The following is a 17,500-nucleotide window of genomic DNA, read 5'->3' as shown; positions in this document are numbered from 1 at the left end:
TGCCCTCCTACCCCCTCCCTCCCCCTCCGTCTCAGCGCGCGCCACGCCGCTGACGCTCGCTTTGCTGGTGTCGTTAAGGGTCGTGTGTCGTCCAGAATTGTTCGTTAACTAAGCTCTCGTATACTATGGATTTTGACACTCTGGAGGGTTGTTGGAGGGGGAGGGGGGCGTCATCTACTGCCACACGAGCAGGAGGTTTAAGGCGTAAGTGAGAGAGTCGCGCGCTGTGGCCGATCGTCATTATTAAATTGCTTGATAGATGCATGGCGTTACTGTGTATGTGTATCTATACCTATTTACATATAAATGTAAGCATAAATGTACATAAATTTTATTTTCAAATGGATAGAGAAATGAATCAATAGATATTAATGTAACTACAATTTTACACACACATACACATGTATGCTTACACAGAGATAATTTGTCTGTTAAGAAAAATCATGCATATCCGTTTACACGTTTAATTTTCTCTACAAGTATAACAGATTAAAATAAAAACAACAACAAAATATGTTATACTTTTAATTTCAGAGACCAGCTTTTAATGTCGATACAACAAAGACATCTGTAAAATAAACTATAATAAATAATATTTTTTTTCTTTCCTTCCGAAAACATAAAATAAACCAACATTATCACTATCGCTTATTTATACATTCAAATTAACCATCAACACTAACAAACAAATCAATAAATAAACCCCCACGATATTCTTACACATAATTATCATCAAATATCATTAATAATCACCCGGAAAAGTGTTGAAAAAAAAAACGAAAATATTACGAAACGGCATGCTTCTATTTCGAGGGTTAGAGAGAGAGGCAGCTGGGTCATAAACTTTTTGGGAGATAGCGAATTTACTGCATTTCGCTTTGGAAACAGATTATCATTAAAGGTGACATTGATTAGGCGAGAGTTATGGCTTTGATGGAAATAAGGGGCCCCGTTGTGAAGCACAGAAGTGTATATATATATAAATTCTGTTTATATATATAAGGACAAGATAGAAAAGCCAGATAGCCTTAGAAATATTTTCTTTGGGGGAACAATCGCATGTGACAAAATACCCTCTTGGTATAAAAAAAACAACAAATATATACATTTACGAAGCGGTAGAATCTTCAGTAAAATAAAAAAAATCGATATAGTTCGTTCTCATTAAAAGCTCAAACATGATATTATATATGTATTCATAAAACTAATAGGAATTACACGTCAAAATATACTGATCCAAAACAAAAAAATAACACCGCCAAAATCTACAAATGCTAAATCTAATCACATAAGATAACATTAACAAACAAAACTATTAATACGTTAAAAAATACAACAATATAAAAGCGAATTCCATATTGGCCAAGTGACGATCAGAATAACTACTCCACATTACAGTAATTTAAGTAAAAAACACGCCATACGTGAAAACGACTAATTGATGCGATAATGAGGAAAAGTATAACAAAAAAATATATCGGCCACCAATCTTGATTTAGTATCGACGTCCTCGATTGTACTATTACATGCAAAATTTAATTCTCGTTGTTACTGTTGCTATTGCGGTAAACAAAATAGGTATATATACTGCAACACTACGACTGCTGCTGCTTCAACAACAATTGCAACTACCGCTGCTGCTCCTACTATTAGTACTACTTGTACTATACCACCATATCTACAATAGCTATTACTACTGCTACAACTGCTAACAAAAACAATATCAATACTTATCAATACTAGTAATAGTGGTAATACTATTAGTATCAATAATAATGATAATAGAAATGATGATGGTGATGGTGATGGTGATGATGATGATGATAGTGATGATGATAAAATAGATAATAACAATAACAATGATATAAATGGCAAATATAATGACAATAGTAATAAACTTCATGACAAAAATAAACACTTAAATATGAAGTATAATAGTAATAATAATAATATTCAAATAGCAATCTATAAATAAATCAGGAAAACATTATTACAACAACAGTAATGATAATGACACTGATAATAAATAATACTAATGAAAATGTATAATCATGAGAACAAAGATCTTAAAAAATAATAATAATAATAATGATGACCATAATAATAACAATATAGATGGTCTCAGGAGGAGGAGGAGGAAGAGCTGATAATAATGATGATGATAATAATATGATGATGTTATGGAATATCAACCTCGAACAAAATATAAATAACAAATATCAAACTACAACATAAATGACATCAATGCTATTAAGATTCTCCAAAAATACGGTCATGATTAATGCAATAGCAACAAGCTACTTAGAGTGCTTGAAAACATTAACATTTACATTTACTGTAGGCCTACATGACATCAAATATAAGTGATTATTAACATGAATCTAGATATTTGTAATAATAGTGCTAATCATAAAATCTGTTGTGATATCAAGAGGAATTCAGTAAATAATCATAAAAATACCAATGATGTTTGCAATGATGAAAAATTGACCAAGAATAGAAACCATGACAAATGGAAATAACAACAACAACATAACTCTTATCAAGAATGAAGTACCTCTTAGAAATTTAGATATATTTCATTAATAAATACTTCTACATCCTGATTAGGATTAAATCTATTTATCAAAGAGATCAAACAATACTTTTCGAAATATATATGTAAATAAACATAAGGGTTAATATAATTATGAATATAATGACAACAATAATAATAAAATAATGATAATTATAATAATGATGATACTGATAATGCATTTACAATTCAAGATAATATTAATAACAATGTGTTTAAAATGGCAAAAATACTGTCATTACCATAAATTAATGAGTATCATGGTACTAATGATTATTAATGTGATGCAAAGGATACCAAACCAACAAGCAGCTTTTACAGCAACATTGACAGTATATGTCTCAGAGATAAAGTAATAAATTAAAAATAAAAACACTACTACAACTATTATTATCATTATCATAAACAATAATGATAACTAAAATAACACCAATAAGAACAGTAGTAATAAAAATAATAACAATCATGACAAAAATAAATACAATAACAATATTCACATAAGCTACAGATAATAACACAAGAAAATTATTGCAATAATAAACATAATCAAGGCTGAATATATTTATACTTAATTATAATACTGAAATGATAACACTAAGCTTGATAATGATATTGATACAAATACCAATAATGGAAGAAAAAATAGTGATAATAAATGATAATAATAATATCAATAACAACTATAACAATAATAATGGTAATAGTGATGATGAAAATGATAATAATAATGGTAAAGGTGATGATGATAGTGATAATGATAATGATAATGGTAAAGATGATGATAATGATGATAATAATAATAATGATAATATTAATGACAATAATGATAAAATAATTGAATATTACCATAACTGTGACCATTATTATTAATGGTGTTTGTTGTGGTGGTGATTATGCTTTCATACTAAATGCAATAATAGTTGTTATTAATAATGTTATTCTTATCACAATTATCATGAGGCCAATAAAGTTAATAATAAAAACATTAACTAAGATTGTAATGTCAGAAATTATAATTATGATGATAATCATAATAATAGCAACAAGAATCATGCTGATAATCATAAAAGTATTAATAATCATGTTGATAATCATAATAGTATTAATAATCATGCTGATAAAGATAATGGTGATGACAGCAACAATAACAATTAAAATATTAATAGCATCAATTGTAATAGTAACTGTAATATTCCTATTAATCATGGGTTATAAATAATGTAACAATCATAAAAAGTCGGTAAAGATAAAACATTCTCACGGTATTACTTTTAATATCAATGGCAATATCAAATGCAGTATGTTACTTCAAATAATAATCATGGTAATGACAATTAATAATATTAACTATAACATGTATATTAAAAGGTCAGTAATGATGATGGTGGTCATAATAATTCATATGATAATGATATTGCAAATAACCATCAGGATAACGTTATCAGCTTTAATGAACGCGAAAACGAAAATCAAAAAGATAATTACGAGAAGAGTAACAATGTCTAGTCAACGTAGCAGACATCATACCACCATAACCAGCACCAACGACAACAATAGCAACAACAACAACAACAACAACAACATCTCAACCTCCACCAGAGCTAACAACCTCTCACAACAAAACCACCACCACCAGAACCTCATTACACAACCAACATCGCCTGCGCCAACCTTATCCAGCGAGTCCCCGGACAGATAGTGATCAGTGGCCCCTTTCCCTTGCCTAGAGATAAGGATCTAAGGGGCGGATGGACGGGGTGATAAGAGAGGGAAGGACGTCCTCATGGCCAGTAGGGAAGAGCAGGTCGCCGTAAGCAGTCGTCTCCCTCGTTGTGTCTGTCTGTTTGTCTGTCTGGGATAATCTTTTCTTTTCTTTTCTGTCTTTCTGGTTGTTTTGTGTATCTTTCGGGTTATTTTGTGTTTCTCCATTCTTTATCATTATTATTTTGTTTCTATGTTTAACTAGTGATTTCATCTGTTTATCTCCCCGTAATGTTGTACTTTTTATCTTTTGTTTTCTTTCTTTTCTCTGTCTCTAATTTTTGTTGTCTCGATTTCCCTTTCTTTCTTCCTGCCTTACTTCGGTCTGTCTCCCATCCCCCCCCCACCATACATCACCCTCCCCCCCCTCTCCCTCCCTCTCTCTCTCTCTCTCTCTCTCTCTCTCTCTCTCTCTCTCTCTCTCTCTCTCTCTCTCTCTCTCTCTCTCTCTCTCTCTCTCTTTCTCTCTCGCTCGCTGATATTGATGAAGGATTAGAAGTGAGTTTTACTTTATTAATTGGAAACGCCTGGATGACTGTGGGTGATGATATACTGATAACAAGTGTGTAATGTTTCAGTCGTTCATTGTTTTCCTCATATCGCACGTGTATTCTGAAGACAATCAAAGACCAAGAACGCATGTACTAGACAAAACACGACATAATTAATAATAAGCCGCTAATCAATAAATCGTATTCATTACCACTGTCTTTACTAATTTTCTCCCGAAACAGGTGTATTGAGGTGGCCAACTGATTAACCACAACAAACACTAATTTCTCACTTGCTCCTTTACATGTGACAAAGCATGACTATAGAAGCAACATTTACGGATCAAAAAGACATATTTGCATGGAACAAAATCGCACATGTAAACTCCACACCTTGTGATAGTGTTTTTATTTAAGGTTCTAGAAGGGCTCCTCCCTCCCTCAAAAAGAAAAAAATCATTTATTGACGAACAATAGACACGAAAAAGCAAGACATGGACACCCAACACTTACTTTTCAGCGGCTTAGGATTACTTTGTTTCCTCCGCGACATTGCACAAGTTACAAAAGGCCCCACCAACACATGACACATCCGCACCCTACAACTGCCAACACACATCTGAAGACAAGTTTGGGAAAGTTTCAAATCCCCGCCCATCGTGACGTCATGGATAAGCTCCGCCTTCTTTGCGTGTTGTCATTGACTAAGCTCCTCCCTATGCTTGATGACGTCATGGCCTTTGCAACCATTGGTCGGATTCTTATTCAATATAGGAGAGTATTTAAGCGTGTCAGAAGTTTTAAATGAGGTAAGATCAATTACATTGATAAAAATCATATACAATCTATATTCCTTTTATCGAATGATACTTGGGAAATCGTTATTTACCATTTACTTAGACATCGATGACGTCATACGGAAACAGCGCGTATCTCGATGACGTCACAACCTCATCCGCCATCATGTCCCACTCCATCTTCGACGCCCTCACAGGTATTTAGATTTTTTTGCATGATTTAGGGCCTCCTGGTGTGACGAGGACCAAGCCACACAACACACAGAGTGACCGCAAGTGGCAAGGCTCGCCATGAGACCCGAGAGGGAAGAAAAGCCCGATAAATTACCTCATCTCCCTCTCTCCCTTCTCCATTCCCTTAGCAATAGCGCCAAGACAACTGCAATATCCTAATTTTCTGTCCGTTTCTGAGGCCTCCCGAAGGGTCCGAACTCCTGTCGTGACAAGCGAGTCCCGTGGTCCTTCCGGAGAGTGGGTTTTGGGTGACCCCGCTTGACCTGAGGGAATAAATAAGGGGTGAAGCCAGCGACGGGAAAAGCCAAAACCTCCCCGTTTTGGTGCTGGAGACAAGGCGCTGGTGCCGGATTTCTTCTGTAGGGATTAGAATTTAGCCAGATTTTCGATGTTGCTCTCGGGTTTTGGAGCTTTTGAGGCTGGATTACAATGTTTTAGGTTCGTTTCGATGTTTAGAATGTTATTTGATGTAGATTTGTGGTTGACTTCATAAGGTAAGGCGTGATGGCTGGCATAATACCTGTGTTACTTGTTGCAACCTGGATAAATGGTTTCAAATGACTTATCTCTTGTATTTTAGCCACTCATTATGTCACAAAATGATTCCAGTTGGATAAGAAGAATAGAATAGTTTTATTTATATCCTTAATTATGGGAGAGAAGAGTCATTTCTATAATGGTTATGAAGGAAAACAAGCAATTCAGAAATGTTATGGTTTTGACTAAAAATAAGGCCTATTTTAGTACCAAGTTTTTTGCCTTTTGAATATTGACAGTTGTTGTGGAAAGCAAATCTGTGTTAAAAGTATACTTGCTGATAATTTGTTGAAAGTCTATTGCAAACTTAGGAAGATTTGCCTTAGATTACAGTAACTGCATTATTTTTTCATGAATATTTGTCAATGTTGTTAATTCTTTCAATATATTGAAAACTTTCTCGGAAAAAGAATAGTTGAGAAATGGTTCTTACAGTGCTGTATGTTTTATTTATTTGCCTGCTGTAAAACAAGTATTAGAAATATATCACAAATATTATGGTTTATTAAGCCTCCCTAAACCTATCATTGGTAGCACTTGTGTCAGTATTTGCATCCTGTCAAACTGCATCTTTGGACTTTGGAAAGTATTTACAAATTATATTTTAGGTTTAGATGTATAGAGTATATCTGTTCAAGGTTTAGAATTACATGTTGATTTTTTAAGAATTATATATAATTTAGTTCGATTTTGTGGATCAATATTTATTTTATTTTATTTTGTACTTATGCCTGTTTATTGTATATTTATATTTACTAATTAGAAAACAAACCCAGTTCCTCAAATAAGATTTGACATACTGTATATATTAACTGGAAAAATGAACCAGAGTGTATTTAAGAACCAATTATTTCTTTATTTCAGGGGTGACTCTCGAGGGGTCCGGGGGTTTGACAGTCCAACAGCTTCTCGAGACCCCAGGCTTGATCCAGAGCACAGTCACAATCTCTGGGGGACCTCCGACTGTCACCTCAACAAGTCACCAGGGAACGCAGCTCTCCCCAGCTATCACAAACACGAGTATAAGTAAATGGGGTGTGTCTTTTTCGTCATTCCTTATTCTAAGCCTTATTTTTTTCCATTTTTCTTTTATTATATTTAAAAGACACTCATGCATGTACCACTGCCCTTGTGCAGTCAAAGTGGCCTCTGTTAGCAAAGCCCAATAAATCTCCTCGTTTATTCTGGCAAGATCGAGCTTATAGACCTCTGGTAATTTATTGTCTGATGAGGAACCAGTCCAAGCTCTACCATGCCAAAATAGAGTTGGTTGTATTTTAGCTTATGCAGTAGCTGTGGCAATCACTTGAGATTGTGCCTATATCAGGTTGGACTTCAGATTGTGGGCCTTCCATCACAAATCACAGCAAAGTTTAGGAGCATAAGATAGATTACATTTAATAAAAAGTCTTGTATTGCAGGCCATTTATGTAAGTTTCTAGATATCTACCATTTTTATTTTGAGGAATGTCCTTTTCCCTTTTCTTATACTTTTCTCCTTAATTTGTATTTTTTCATATTATTGATTTTTTTCTTGTTCCTTTTTTCTTTTTCTCTCTTACTTTTTATATTTTCTATTGGTATTTATTTGATGATCAAGTTACAACAAATACCTGTGATTGTTTCTTTTTCAGGAATTTATATATATCTAATAATCAACCTTTCTCTTAGGATTGGTGATTATCTAGAATAGGACCACATCACTACACCCATTTTGGGTTGTACATCACACTTGGTGTTCCAGAAAAAAAAAAACCTCCCCCACATGCATTGTCGGATTGGTCAACAAGCTCTCTCTTGCCAGAATAGGAATAATGGATGTTTATAAATGATTTTATTTGCTTTTATAAATTCTGATAAGTAGGAATGATAATTATTTACATAAGGTCTTTGCAGGGATTTAAAAAATGTACATGAAACAATACTACTAGATACTGAAAATCTTCTTAGTAAAGTAAAAGCAAGTTCATAATGACTTATCAAGCTATGTAGATGTATGTATCAATTGATACTGGTCCCCTAATCTGGCAAGATAGAGTCTTTTGACCTTGCAATTAAGGAAGCAGTCCAAACCAAAATATACACGTATAGTGGAGGTATGTTGACCTTTTCCAGAGCATGAAGTGTGAAAGGCATGGCATCGCTTGATAAGTAATGACCAAGAAAGTATTTAAACTTGTTTTTTCTTTCAGGTGAAGGAGTTCCTTTAGATGAAGATGATGTATTTCAATGTGGGAGATGCAAGAAACAGTTTTCATCCCTAGAACTTTTTATGCTCCACAAACGTGACCAGTGTTCAGGTAAGGTAAAAAGGTGTTTTATTTTTATTTTTGGTTGAGTGTAATAGGCATATTATGGTGAAACACTAAAAGTAACAACTAAATGTTTTATGCATCTTCCTAGAAATGTAGAAAATTCTGATAATACATTTCTTATTAAAGCACAAAAAACAATGCATCTTCCCCAGGCAAAAATGCAAATCTCCGAGCCTTGCAAGGTCCCCAAGGTGGCCCTACCCCCTCAGCCGCAGATCACACGGGCTTTGAGGCAGAGAATTCTGCTCTCGCAAATCAAATCCATGTGCAAGTACAACCCCACACAGTTCCAGTGAGTGAATATTGTCTTGATTTTTTTCTACATCTCTAGATGTATTTATTTGTTTTTGTTGGTGTTTTACATAAGGGGTTTACAAAATGTTAATAATGATGGTAAATTTGTCAGGTATTGTCATTTTGGTACAACAAGTGATAGAAATAATGATAATGATAGTGAGAGTAAAGATGATGAGGATGATGATAATAATAGTAATGATGATAATGATAAGGATGATAATAATTATATTGATATTGATATGAACAATAATTATTATATTGATCTATTTTAAAGTCATTACAGAAGTAGAATTGGCATCTATATCTATAATACAGAAAAAATTAATTAATAGGGCCTATGATATTGGCATGGGTATGCTAGAAGGGAGAGTTGGTGAAATCCAAGAGATTTTTGCTTCACCCCACAACCGTTCTTTCTCTTCAACTTCTGCTCATTTATATATAAGAGCACTAAAAATATCCACTTTTTTGTGTTTTGTCATCTTGTAAGACTTAAAGCAGGCACAGGGATGCTATGGCAATGTTGAGACAAATGATACCGTAATTTAGTCACTACCTAGGGGGTATATAGGCTGTATACTCAGGGTAACATCACTATCACAAATTTATGGAAGAAATACAAAGTTCACATATGGTCCAAAACTCTCATGGCATCAATGTGTTGCCACCTGCCCACAAGGGGTTAATGAATCTTTATTAGCATTGACATGAAAAATATTTCATAAAAACATATATAGGTGTAAAGGAGAACTCCAAAGAAAAGAGGTATATGCTAGTACTTGCATGAAAATATTGAACATTTTTACCATCACTGACAGAACTTCAATCTGAATGAGATTAATTATTTTTTGTTCTGAAAGAAAAGAAAGTATAGATTACTACTGAGAAATTTGCTGCAGCTCAAATGTGTAGGACTGTCATAACAATTTAAATTTGCTAATTCATTATTTTTTTTCTTCTTTTTTATAGGTCTCTACAGGATATACTACGACTGGACTACCTTCCCCCAATAGTATGAACCAACATATTATTGTTAGTGAGACAGAACTCTTGCCTTTCACCATTGAAACAACACAGGTAATGCATTTCATTTGGAGGGTTTATTGTGATATGCTGTATTCAAATAAGACACACCTTAATTTTTAAGGCCTTTTGCATTAAAAAAAAGAAACAAGAATCCCAGTTTTTATGTTTTGATTTGTTTTATATCAAGTCTTCAGTTATGATGACCTCTTATACCAAACTCTAATTAGTATCACTTTGCCAATATATCATAAATAGACTCTGGTTCTCTTATTATAGATTATAGATCTCTCTCTCTCTCTCTTCCTATCCTCTCTCTCTCTCTCTGTCTCTCTCTCTCTCTCTCTCTGTCTCTCTGTCTCTCTCTCTCTCTCTCTCTCTCTCTCTCTCTCTCTCTCTCTCTCTCTCTCTCTTTCTCTCTCTCTCTCTCTCTCTCTCTCTCTCTCTCTCTCTCTCTTTTCTCTCTCTCTTTTTCTCTCTCTCTCTCTTTCTCTCTCTCTCTCTCTCTCTCTCTCTCTCTCTTTCTCTTTTCCTTCTCTCTCTCTCTTCTCTCTCTCTCTCTCTCTCTCTCTCTCTCTCTCTCTCTCTCTCTCTTCTCTCTCTCTCTCTTCTCTCTCTCTCTCTCTCTCTCTCTCTCTCTCTCTCTCTCTCTCTCTCTCTCTCTCTCTCTCTCTCTCTCTCTCTCTCTCTCTCTAAGCATTACCTCTTCATATCACACTGACTTAATTCCCTAGGTGCTGCCATTACCTGGAGGCCTCCAGACCACCAATTTCATGCCAGCCACTAGTGGCAACAAGACCCTTTCCTCTGCAGTGTCCCCACTCCTGACGACAACTGCTGCTGTTAATCCACCTCTGGTAAGTTTTCTTATTCCTCTGTCTTATTGGATTATTGTAGTTATATCATAGTTTATGATATATATTTTTTATTTTATAGTCTATTATATGAATTCATTGTATCATTTCTTATGAATGGTCTTCAAGTTTGTGATTCAAATTCATGGCTAAGTTTTAAACAGAGGGAGACTAATGTTTTGATGTCATTTCGTATGTTTATAACATGTATTATATGACGGTTATGGCATTGCCTTATTGAGCTGTTCATAAGTGTGGCTTTTTTCTCGGATAGTGATATGGACAGTATTGCAAGATTAACTGAAGTTGAGACAAACACATCCATTACTTTGAAAATTAAAGCCTAGAGTTTGGAATAAAAAAAACTTATGCTCTTGTCCTTGTTATTAAACCTCTGTGCAATCAATTCCTGCTACAGATTGTCTACAATATGAATGGTCAGATGGTGAGTAGAGAAGGTGAATAGAATAGACAAAGAACCTTTTAGTCATTATGCTCAAATTTTTTGGTTAGCAGGATGTCAAATGGAAAGGAAGAATATAAAGAGTTATATTGGATCTACAGTGTTATCATCTCATGACTACAATGATAAATTAGAAATGTAGTATATGTATATTTGTATATATTTCTTTTTTCTTTCTTTCTTTCTTTTCTTTTGAATATTATGGAAGAAAAGAGATATCATTGGTCAGTGGATTGAATATGCGATACTGACTCTGAAATTTTATTACATTATGTAGAAAAGTGTATTGTATACTTTCCTTATTTGAACTAGAGATTGAAGGTCTGTAAGCAAAGTTGCATTCAAGCAAAAAGAAAATAATAGAAAATAAAAGGGAACAATATTAATGCTACTCATCCTTACAAAATCATCAATAGATAGACTCCTTTTTTATACCAGCTTCAACACTTTTATCTCACACCAGGATGTGGGGTCAGGCCTTTCACCCTCGCAAACCCTCACCACAATGGTTGGCGTTGGAGACACTAGTGAAGGAGACGGAGGAGGAGGGGGTGGTGTCCCCAACCAGGGGGAGGTGACTGGGGAGGAGAAGGATGATGTTGCGTGCTACAACCATGAGTTTTTCCATGGGGGAATGGCCAAGACAGCCCCCAGCAAGAATGAACCCATGAAGCTGAAGGTTAGAAGAGGACTTGTTTTGTTAACATGTTTATATTGATATGATCTGTATTGCCATATTTCCTGTCACATTTGACATGCTGTCATTTTAGTTATGCTTGTAATTGGGTTAAAACTATACATTTACCTTTACAAACTTAATAAGGAATTTATTCACAAAATAGGCTAAAAGATATTACCGAATTTGAATTTCAGGCTTAAACATTTTAGTGTAGGTTTATCAACGATACGACTGAAAATTCTCAGATCAGATCGTGACCATGGTTTGTCTATGTATGACAGTAGCACCAAAACAACCTTGTTTAGATAGAGCATTAACCCATTCCCGCCGGGCCGTTTTCGTCTTTTACGGCGTCAATGCCGGGGCTCTCGAACGCTTAGGCCTAAATCAATGATATCATTGACGGCGTATGACGGCACCCGCGCTATCATATTACATAATCGCCGTCTGTGGCCGGCGGCCGGCGGTATTGGGTTAAGGTAATGATTTAACCAATTGTATGATGATTTTTGGTTTTAATATCCATCTGATATTTCAAGAGTGAGATTTTTAATGGCAACCCTGTACCTTGACCCAACCATTAGGGTATAGGGAACAAGATGATTTTTAGAGGGATTCTTAAGGAAGAATATGTATCTTACATGGCAGGAAATGTGGCATGTATGTCTTGAGAATTAATTTTGATAAATGTTTTCCTGATGATACCTTTTAATAGTGGTGCTTTTTAAAAAAATTCACAGCCAAAGCACAAATGTCCATTCTGTGGAAAGGAGTTCAGCAAAAACTTTGACCTGCAGCAGCACATTCGGTCTCACACTGGTGAAAAGCCCTTCCAGTGCATTGTTTGTGGACGAGCCTTCACCCAAAAGAGCAATGTGAAGAAGCACATGGCAACACATCGTGTCTGGCCTGCAGGATCCCTGAGTGATACCCTACCAAAGGATCCCATCAAGAAACTAATGATGTCTACTAATATTGATGTATGTAGTGTGCAGGATTTTAGATTCCATCTTGACTGAAAGAATCCTGATCAGAATTTAGGAAACAATGTGTTTTGTTTGTTAATTGGGTTTTGATTTTTATCGAAATTTGTTGTGGTATTCTCTTAATGTGTATCAAGTTTAACCATAGGTCTATTTGTGAATTATAATGAAATGTTGAAGATTCACAGCATATTCATATGCATATGAATGTATACTATGTGTGTATTGTTCCATGGAAACTCTATATTTGTGAATTGCTTTCCAGAATGGCATTCAAAATTTTCATCAAGGAGCTTCAGTGTCAGATGTTCAAGTGTCACCACAAGTTGGACAGACAATGGTGTGTTTTGTTTCTTTAGTGTCCAGATTATTTTAGGGGGGTTGGAACCGTATGATCAGTTTAAGTTACGGTCCTTTCATCAAATTTACAAAAATAAAAAGAGATTGAGATAGAGAGAGAGAAAAAAAAGGATAGACTGAAATTTTTAGTGGGGAAATACGTGATTTACACTTTACAGTTTACATGATAATGAAAAAATTCATAATTTTGAAAAAAAAAAAATATTGTTATAAAATCTTAGTGATCTTTCTACTAACACAGATGGTACCTCAGATGGACCTCTTAGAAGAGAGAACTGTATTGAAGGAGGAAGTTCTCGTCGATGACTCCTATGTTTGCCAGTTCTGTGGTCATGCCCTTGGCAGCTATGTTGAACTCCGCACACATATGAAGTTACATGCACACCAGAAGGTAACTGCCTTGGTTGATTTTTTAAAAGGATTCTTATCTTTAAAAAGTTCATATGTATTATGAATATCCATAAGATATAACTGATATACTGAAAATGATACAGATTTTTCATTAATTTTATTTTCTAATGGATGTTGTGGCAAATAGAGAAGCTTTTTTTCTTTTATCTTATTTTATGTAATTCAAAATTATCATGATAAACTATCAGCATTTCCTAACACCTTGATCATTTTCCACAGGTATACAAGTGTATACAGAAAAACTGTGATTTAGCTTTCGATGATCTCGACTCTTTTTTGGACCACATTCGCACCCATGACCGGGACCTTCAGTACAGGTGCCATACGTGTTCTAAAGTGTTCTCCTCACTCAAGACACTGGGACTCCACCAGTATGAGCACTCCATGTACCCACAGCCAAAGAAGACTGTTGGTCCAAGGTTAGTTGTGAACATGTGAGCCAGTTTTGCCACAGGATTTTTTATATGTTATTGGGCAACATTGTGTGTAAGAATGCATATACATCTTTATTTGTGGGTATTTGTAATAATGGTGTATAATGCCAGTATGGCGAATATACTTGAAATGATGATGAGGATGGGATGAGAGAAAAAAGAAATAAGTGAATGAGGATGAAATTATTGATGACATAGCATGTTAAAGTTAGCCATCAAGAATTAGTACAAAATGAGTTATGTAAAAATACATATTTAGTTGAGCCATGCAGAGAATATGCAAAATGTTTTATTACTTGATCATGTTAAAAAACAACAGCAATAAAAAGAGCAAACTTGTGAAGGGAAAAAAAGAGCAGTATAGTAGACACTATTTGGTTAAAAATAGTTGGTTAACATTATTATCACCTGAACTGAGGTGGATCAAGATTGAGAAAGTACTCACATGTTTTTTTTTAAATCTTACTGAAAAATCATACTCCCATTCCCACAGCTATTTTTTATGTACAAAATGCATGAACAATTATAGCTCCTTTACCCACAGTTATTTCCGATGTACAAAATGCATGAACAAGTATGCAAGCGCTGAGGCGTTAGAACATCATCTTCGAACATCATCACATCATTATCCGTGTAAGCAGTGTGGGAAGGTATTTACATCAGAGAGACTACTAAGGAGACACCTTCATGTACATGGGACAGTCAATCCATTTATGTGTGCTGTGAGTTATGCTTAATCATTTACTTTTGATTGTTTGCAACAGTTATTATCAAAAGCAACTTATAGAAAGGAAATGTATATGGTATAAAAGTTTTGACTTAATGCATTGTGCTCAAAAATGACTATTTTGTTTGCCTTTGTTTTTTAGCAATGCTCCAAGGAATTCAAGTCAGAGTATTCCTTAAAACTGCATCAGCTGATACATACAGGAGAAAAGCCCTTTGAATGCCACATCTGCAAGACAGCCTTCAACCGCAGAGACAAGTTAAAACGGCACATGTTAATCCATGAGGCAAAAAAATTAAAGTGTCCATTTAGGTCTGCACTTGGGTGCCTACGAGAATTCAGCAGGCCTGGTGCGTTTCTATTGTCTTTTGTTTATCTTTATATTTTAGATGATGTCTTAAAACTAAGAACATGCAGATTCCTGATGTTCATTACAAACACAGTAAGCTGCTGACATAATTAATGAGAGCAGATAAGCTATATATCAGTGCATTGTGTATAGTTGAGTACTTTTTTCTTCTTCTTCCTCTTCATTTTCCTTTTTCTCCTACTTGATGCGAATTTTCAAACAGACAAGCTCCGACTTCACATGATGACACATGCTGGAGGGCGTGCCAGGCGAGGAAGAGGACGAGGGAAAGGGTCAAGCGCAGGACGAATAGAGAGACAGGTGAAGACGGAAATCACCCCGCCTGAGGATGTCAAGTGCTCAGTGTGCCACATTGTATGTCAACTCTTCTTTCATGGTGTAATTATGCTGAAACATATTTGGCTCTAAAAAAAAAGATGTCAATGTATAAAGGTGAAACAGGCCCATCTTTGTGGCATTGTTATGCTGAGATACATTTCAATTTTTGTATTGGGGAACTGTCACACAGGGAGGTGGAAGCAGTGGGTCTGGAGGACCAAAGTAGAATATGAAGATTCTTTTGTAAAAATACTATTAAAAGAATCAGTTTTACAGCAATTCTTCATTTCAGTAGATTATAATTGTTAATATATTACCAAAAAAAAAATCAGGAAAGGAATTCCATATATCTATATATCAATATACTTTATTTGTCAATATAAAAGATGCACCTGCCAATAAAATGCAACCTTGTTTTTGGGGAAAGAGGTATAGTCTTTCAGTGCATCTATATGCCACAGGGGAGTAGCGCCCCCCTGAAAGAGCAATCTCAAATGAATTTAGTTTATAAACAAGTGAAATATTAATATACATGCTATCTCAAAGAATAAAGCAAATTGGTGAGAAGTAATTATTTTTATGTTATTTTGTCAGATTTTATTTAAGGAGGTAAAGTAATTATGTACAATAATGGGTTTAATATTGAATTGGAGGTAATACTGGCATTGTGTTTTCAGCCTCTACAGCCTGGTGAAGATCATGACCACAAATGCCTCATTGAGCAAAATGGAGGTCATGGTGATGGTACGGAAGATACTGCCTTTGCTGCCTCTTCCTCACGTAGTGGAAGGGTGCGACCCATTCGCCAAGCAGTGGTGCGTAGAGCACGAGACCAGGCAACCAGCAGAAGAGGAGTGAGGAAGAGAAGAGGAATGTTGAGTCAAAATCCTAATACTCAGAGACAGAAAGAGCAGGAACAAAATGAATCATTGCAAGGACAGCAGCAACAAAAACAGCAACAAATTCATAATCAGCATCACCATATAGAAGATCAGCAGCATCAGGTGGAGCAGCAGCAGCATCAACAGCAGCAACACCAGCAGGAGCAGCAACACCAGCAGCAGCAACAACACCAGCACCACCAACAGCAAAACCAACAACAACAGACTTTAATATCTGCCCAGGAGGTGCACCATCAACAGGAAGACATTCTAACTGTCCCATCTGTTGAAGCCATTACAAAGGTGGATGGAGATGCTGACACACAGAATGTGGAGATAATCTATATTCCATTTTCCATACCACTTGCGCGGCCAATTCAGGCAGAGCTCATCAGGGCCATGTCCAGTGACGAGGCTAGCCATGTGGACAGTGAGATCCTGGAAGGTGGACCAACTATAACACTGGACAGCACCACCTCTTCCCTCTTAGTTGGTAATGGCACCATGGTTCCCCTGGTAAGCCCATCCACAGTGGAGGAAGTAGACCCCTTGGATGTCTCTAACTTGTCCAAGGACAACCAGGAACTTCAGGTCATGTACAATACCACCACATCTGAACTTGGCACTGCTGGCCCTACAGAGCTTGTGGAGACCCAGCTAACCAACAGTCACATTCATGGATCACAGCTGGTTCATGAAGCTTCTATAGACGAGTCACAGCTACCACATACTCATCTCACTCATCTAAATATATTGCCAGATCAAACATGAGGTTTTGCAATGTAAAGTAGTATAATTGCTCTCTTTATAAATGCAGGAGAAACTGGTATAAAGTATCTCCACGAAATGAAGGATAGTAATGAAGTTATTGTTCTTACTTGGGACTATGTGTACCTTGTGGTCAGTCAGTGGGGCACAGGGACTCATTTATACTGACAATCATGTATTTATAGCTGTATGAACCAGCACCAATTTTAACATAGGAATGTC

At 35.5% G+C, this 17,500-nt stretch overlaps 2 protein-coding genes across 6 annotated transcripts in view; one reads left to right on the top strand and one right to left on the bottom strand.

The window, feature by feature from the left end:
• Window positions 1-5,442, bottom strand: part of ush (Zinc finger protein ush) — a 543,669-nt gene extending 538,227 nt beyond the window's left edge. Inside the window, exon 1 of the mRNA XM_086537228.1 lies at window positions 5,341-5,442. Coding sequence (XP_086393354.1) covers window positions 5,341-5,419 — 79 coding nt within the window. The 5' untranslated portion in view covers window positions 5,420-5,442. The remainder of the gene's footprint in view (window positions 1-5,340) is intronic.
• A 226-nt stretch (window positions 5,443-5,668) lies between these two features.
• LOC122251245 (zinc finger protein 341) overlaps window positions 5,669-17,500 on the top strand; it is a 13,912-nt gene continuing 2,080 nt past the window's right edge. Inside the window, exons 1-15 of one of the 5 annotated variants that reach the window (XM_086537232.1) lie at window positions 5,669-5,821; window positions 7,260-7,421; window positions 8,588-8,695; window positions 8,863-9,002; window positions 9,977-10,084; window positions 10,765-10,887; window positions 11,811-12,026; window positions 12,767-13,006; window positions 13,275-13,349; window positions 13,611-13,760; window positions 14,000-14,199; window positions 14,759-14,936; window positions 15,084-15,291; window positions 15,514-15,665; window positions 16,307-17,500. The exon at window positions 16,307-17,500 is cut by the window's right edge and continues 2,080 nt beyond it. In XM_086537232.1, the coding sequence (XP_086393358.1) occupies window positions 5,734-5,821; window positions 7,260-7,421; window positions 8,588-8,695; window positions 8,863-9,002; window positions 9,977-10,084; window positions 10,765-10,887; window positions 11,811-12,026; window positions 12,767-13,006; window positions 13,275-13,349; window positions 13,611-13,760; window positions 14,000-14,199; window positions 14,759-14,936; window positions 15,084-15,291; window positions 15,514-15,665; window positions 16,307-17,281 (3,123 nt within the window). In that variant the 5' untranslated portion in view covers window positions 5,669-5,733 and the 3' untranslated portion in view covers window positions 17,282-17,500. Of the gene's footprint in view, window positions 5,822-7,259; window positions 7,431-8,587; window positions 8,696-8,862; window positions 9,003-9,976; window positions 10,085-10,764; window positions 10,888-11,810; window positions 12,027-12,766; window positions 13,007-13,274; window positions 13,350-13,610; window positions 13,761-13,999; window positions 14,200-14,743; window positions 14,937-15,083; window positions 15,292-15,513; window positions 15,666-16,306 lie in introns of all 5 variants that reach the window. The other 4 variants (XM_043013005.2, XM_043013014.2, XM_043013023.2 and 1 more) reach the window with 4 other exon arrangements.

This window comes from Penaeus japonicus, unplaced genomic scaffold, assembly GCF_977035675.1.
Source record: "Penaeus japonicus unplaced genomic scaffold, GWHDUDI00000001_assembly GWHDUDI00000005, whole genome shotgun sequence".
Taxonomy (NCBI): domain Eukaryota; kingdom Metazoa; phylum Arthropoda; class Malacostraca; order Decapoda; family Penaeidae; genus Penaeus; species Penaeus japonicus.
This window is presented reverse-complemented; position numbering and strand designations above follow the sequence as displayed.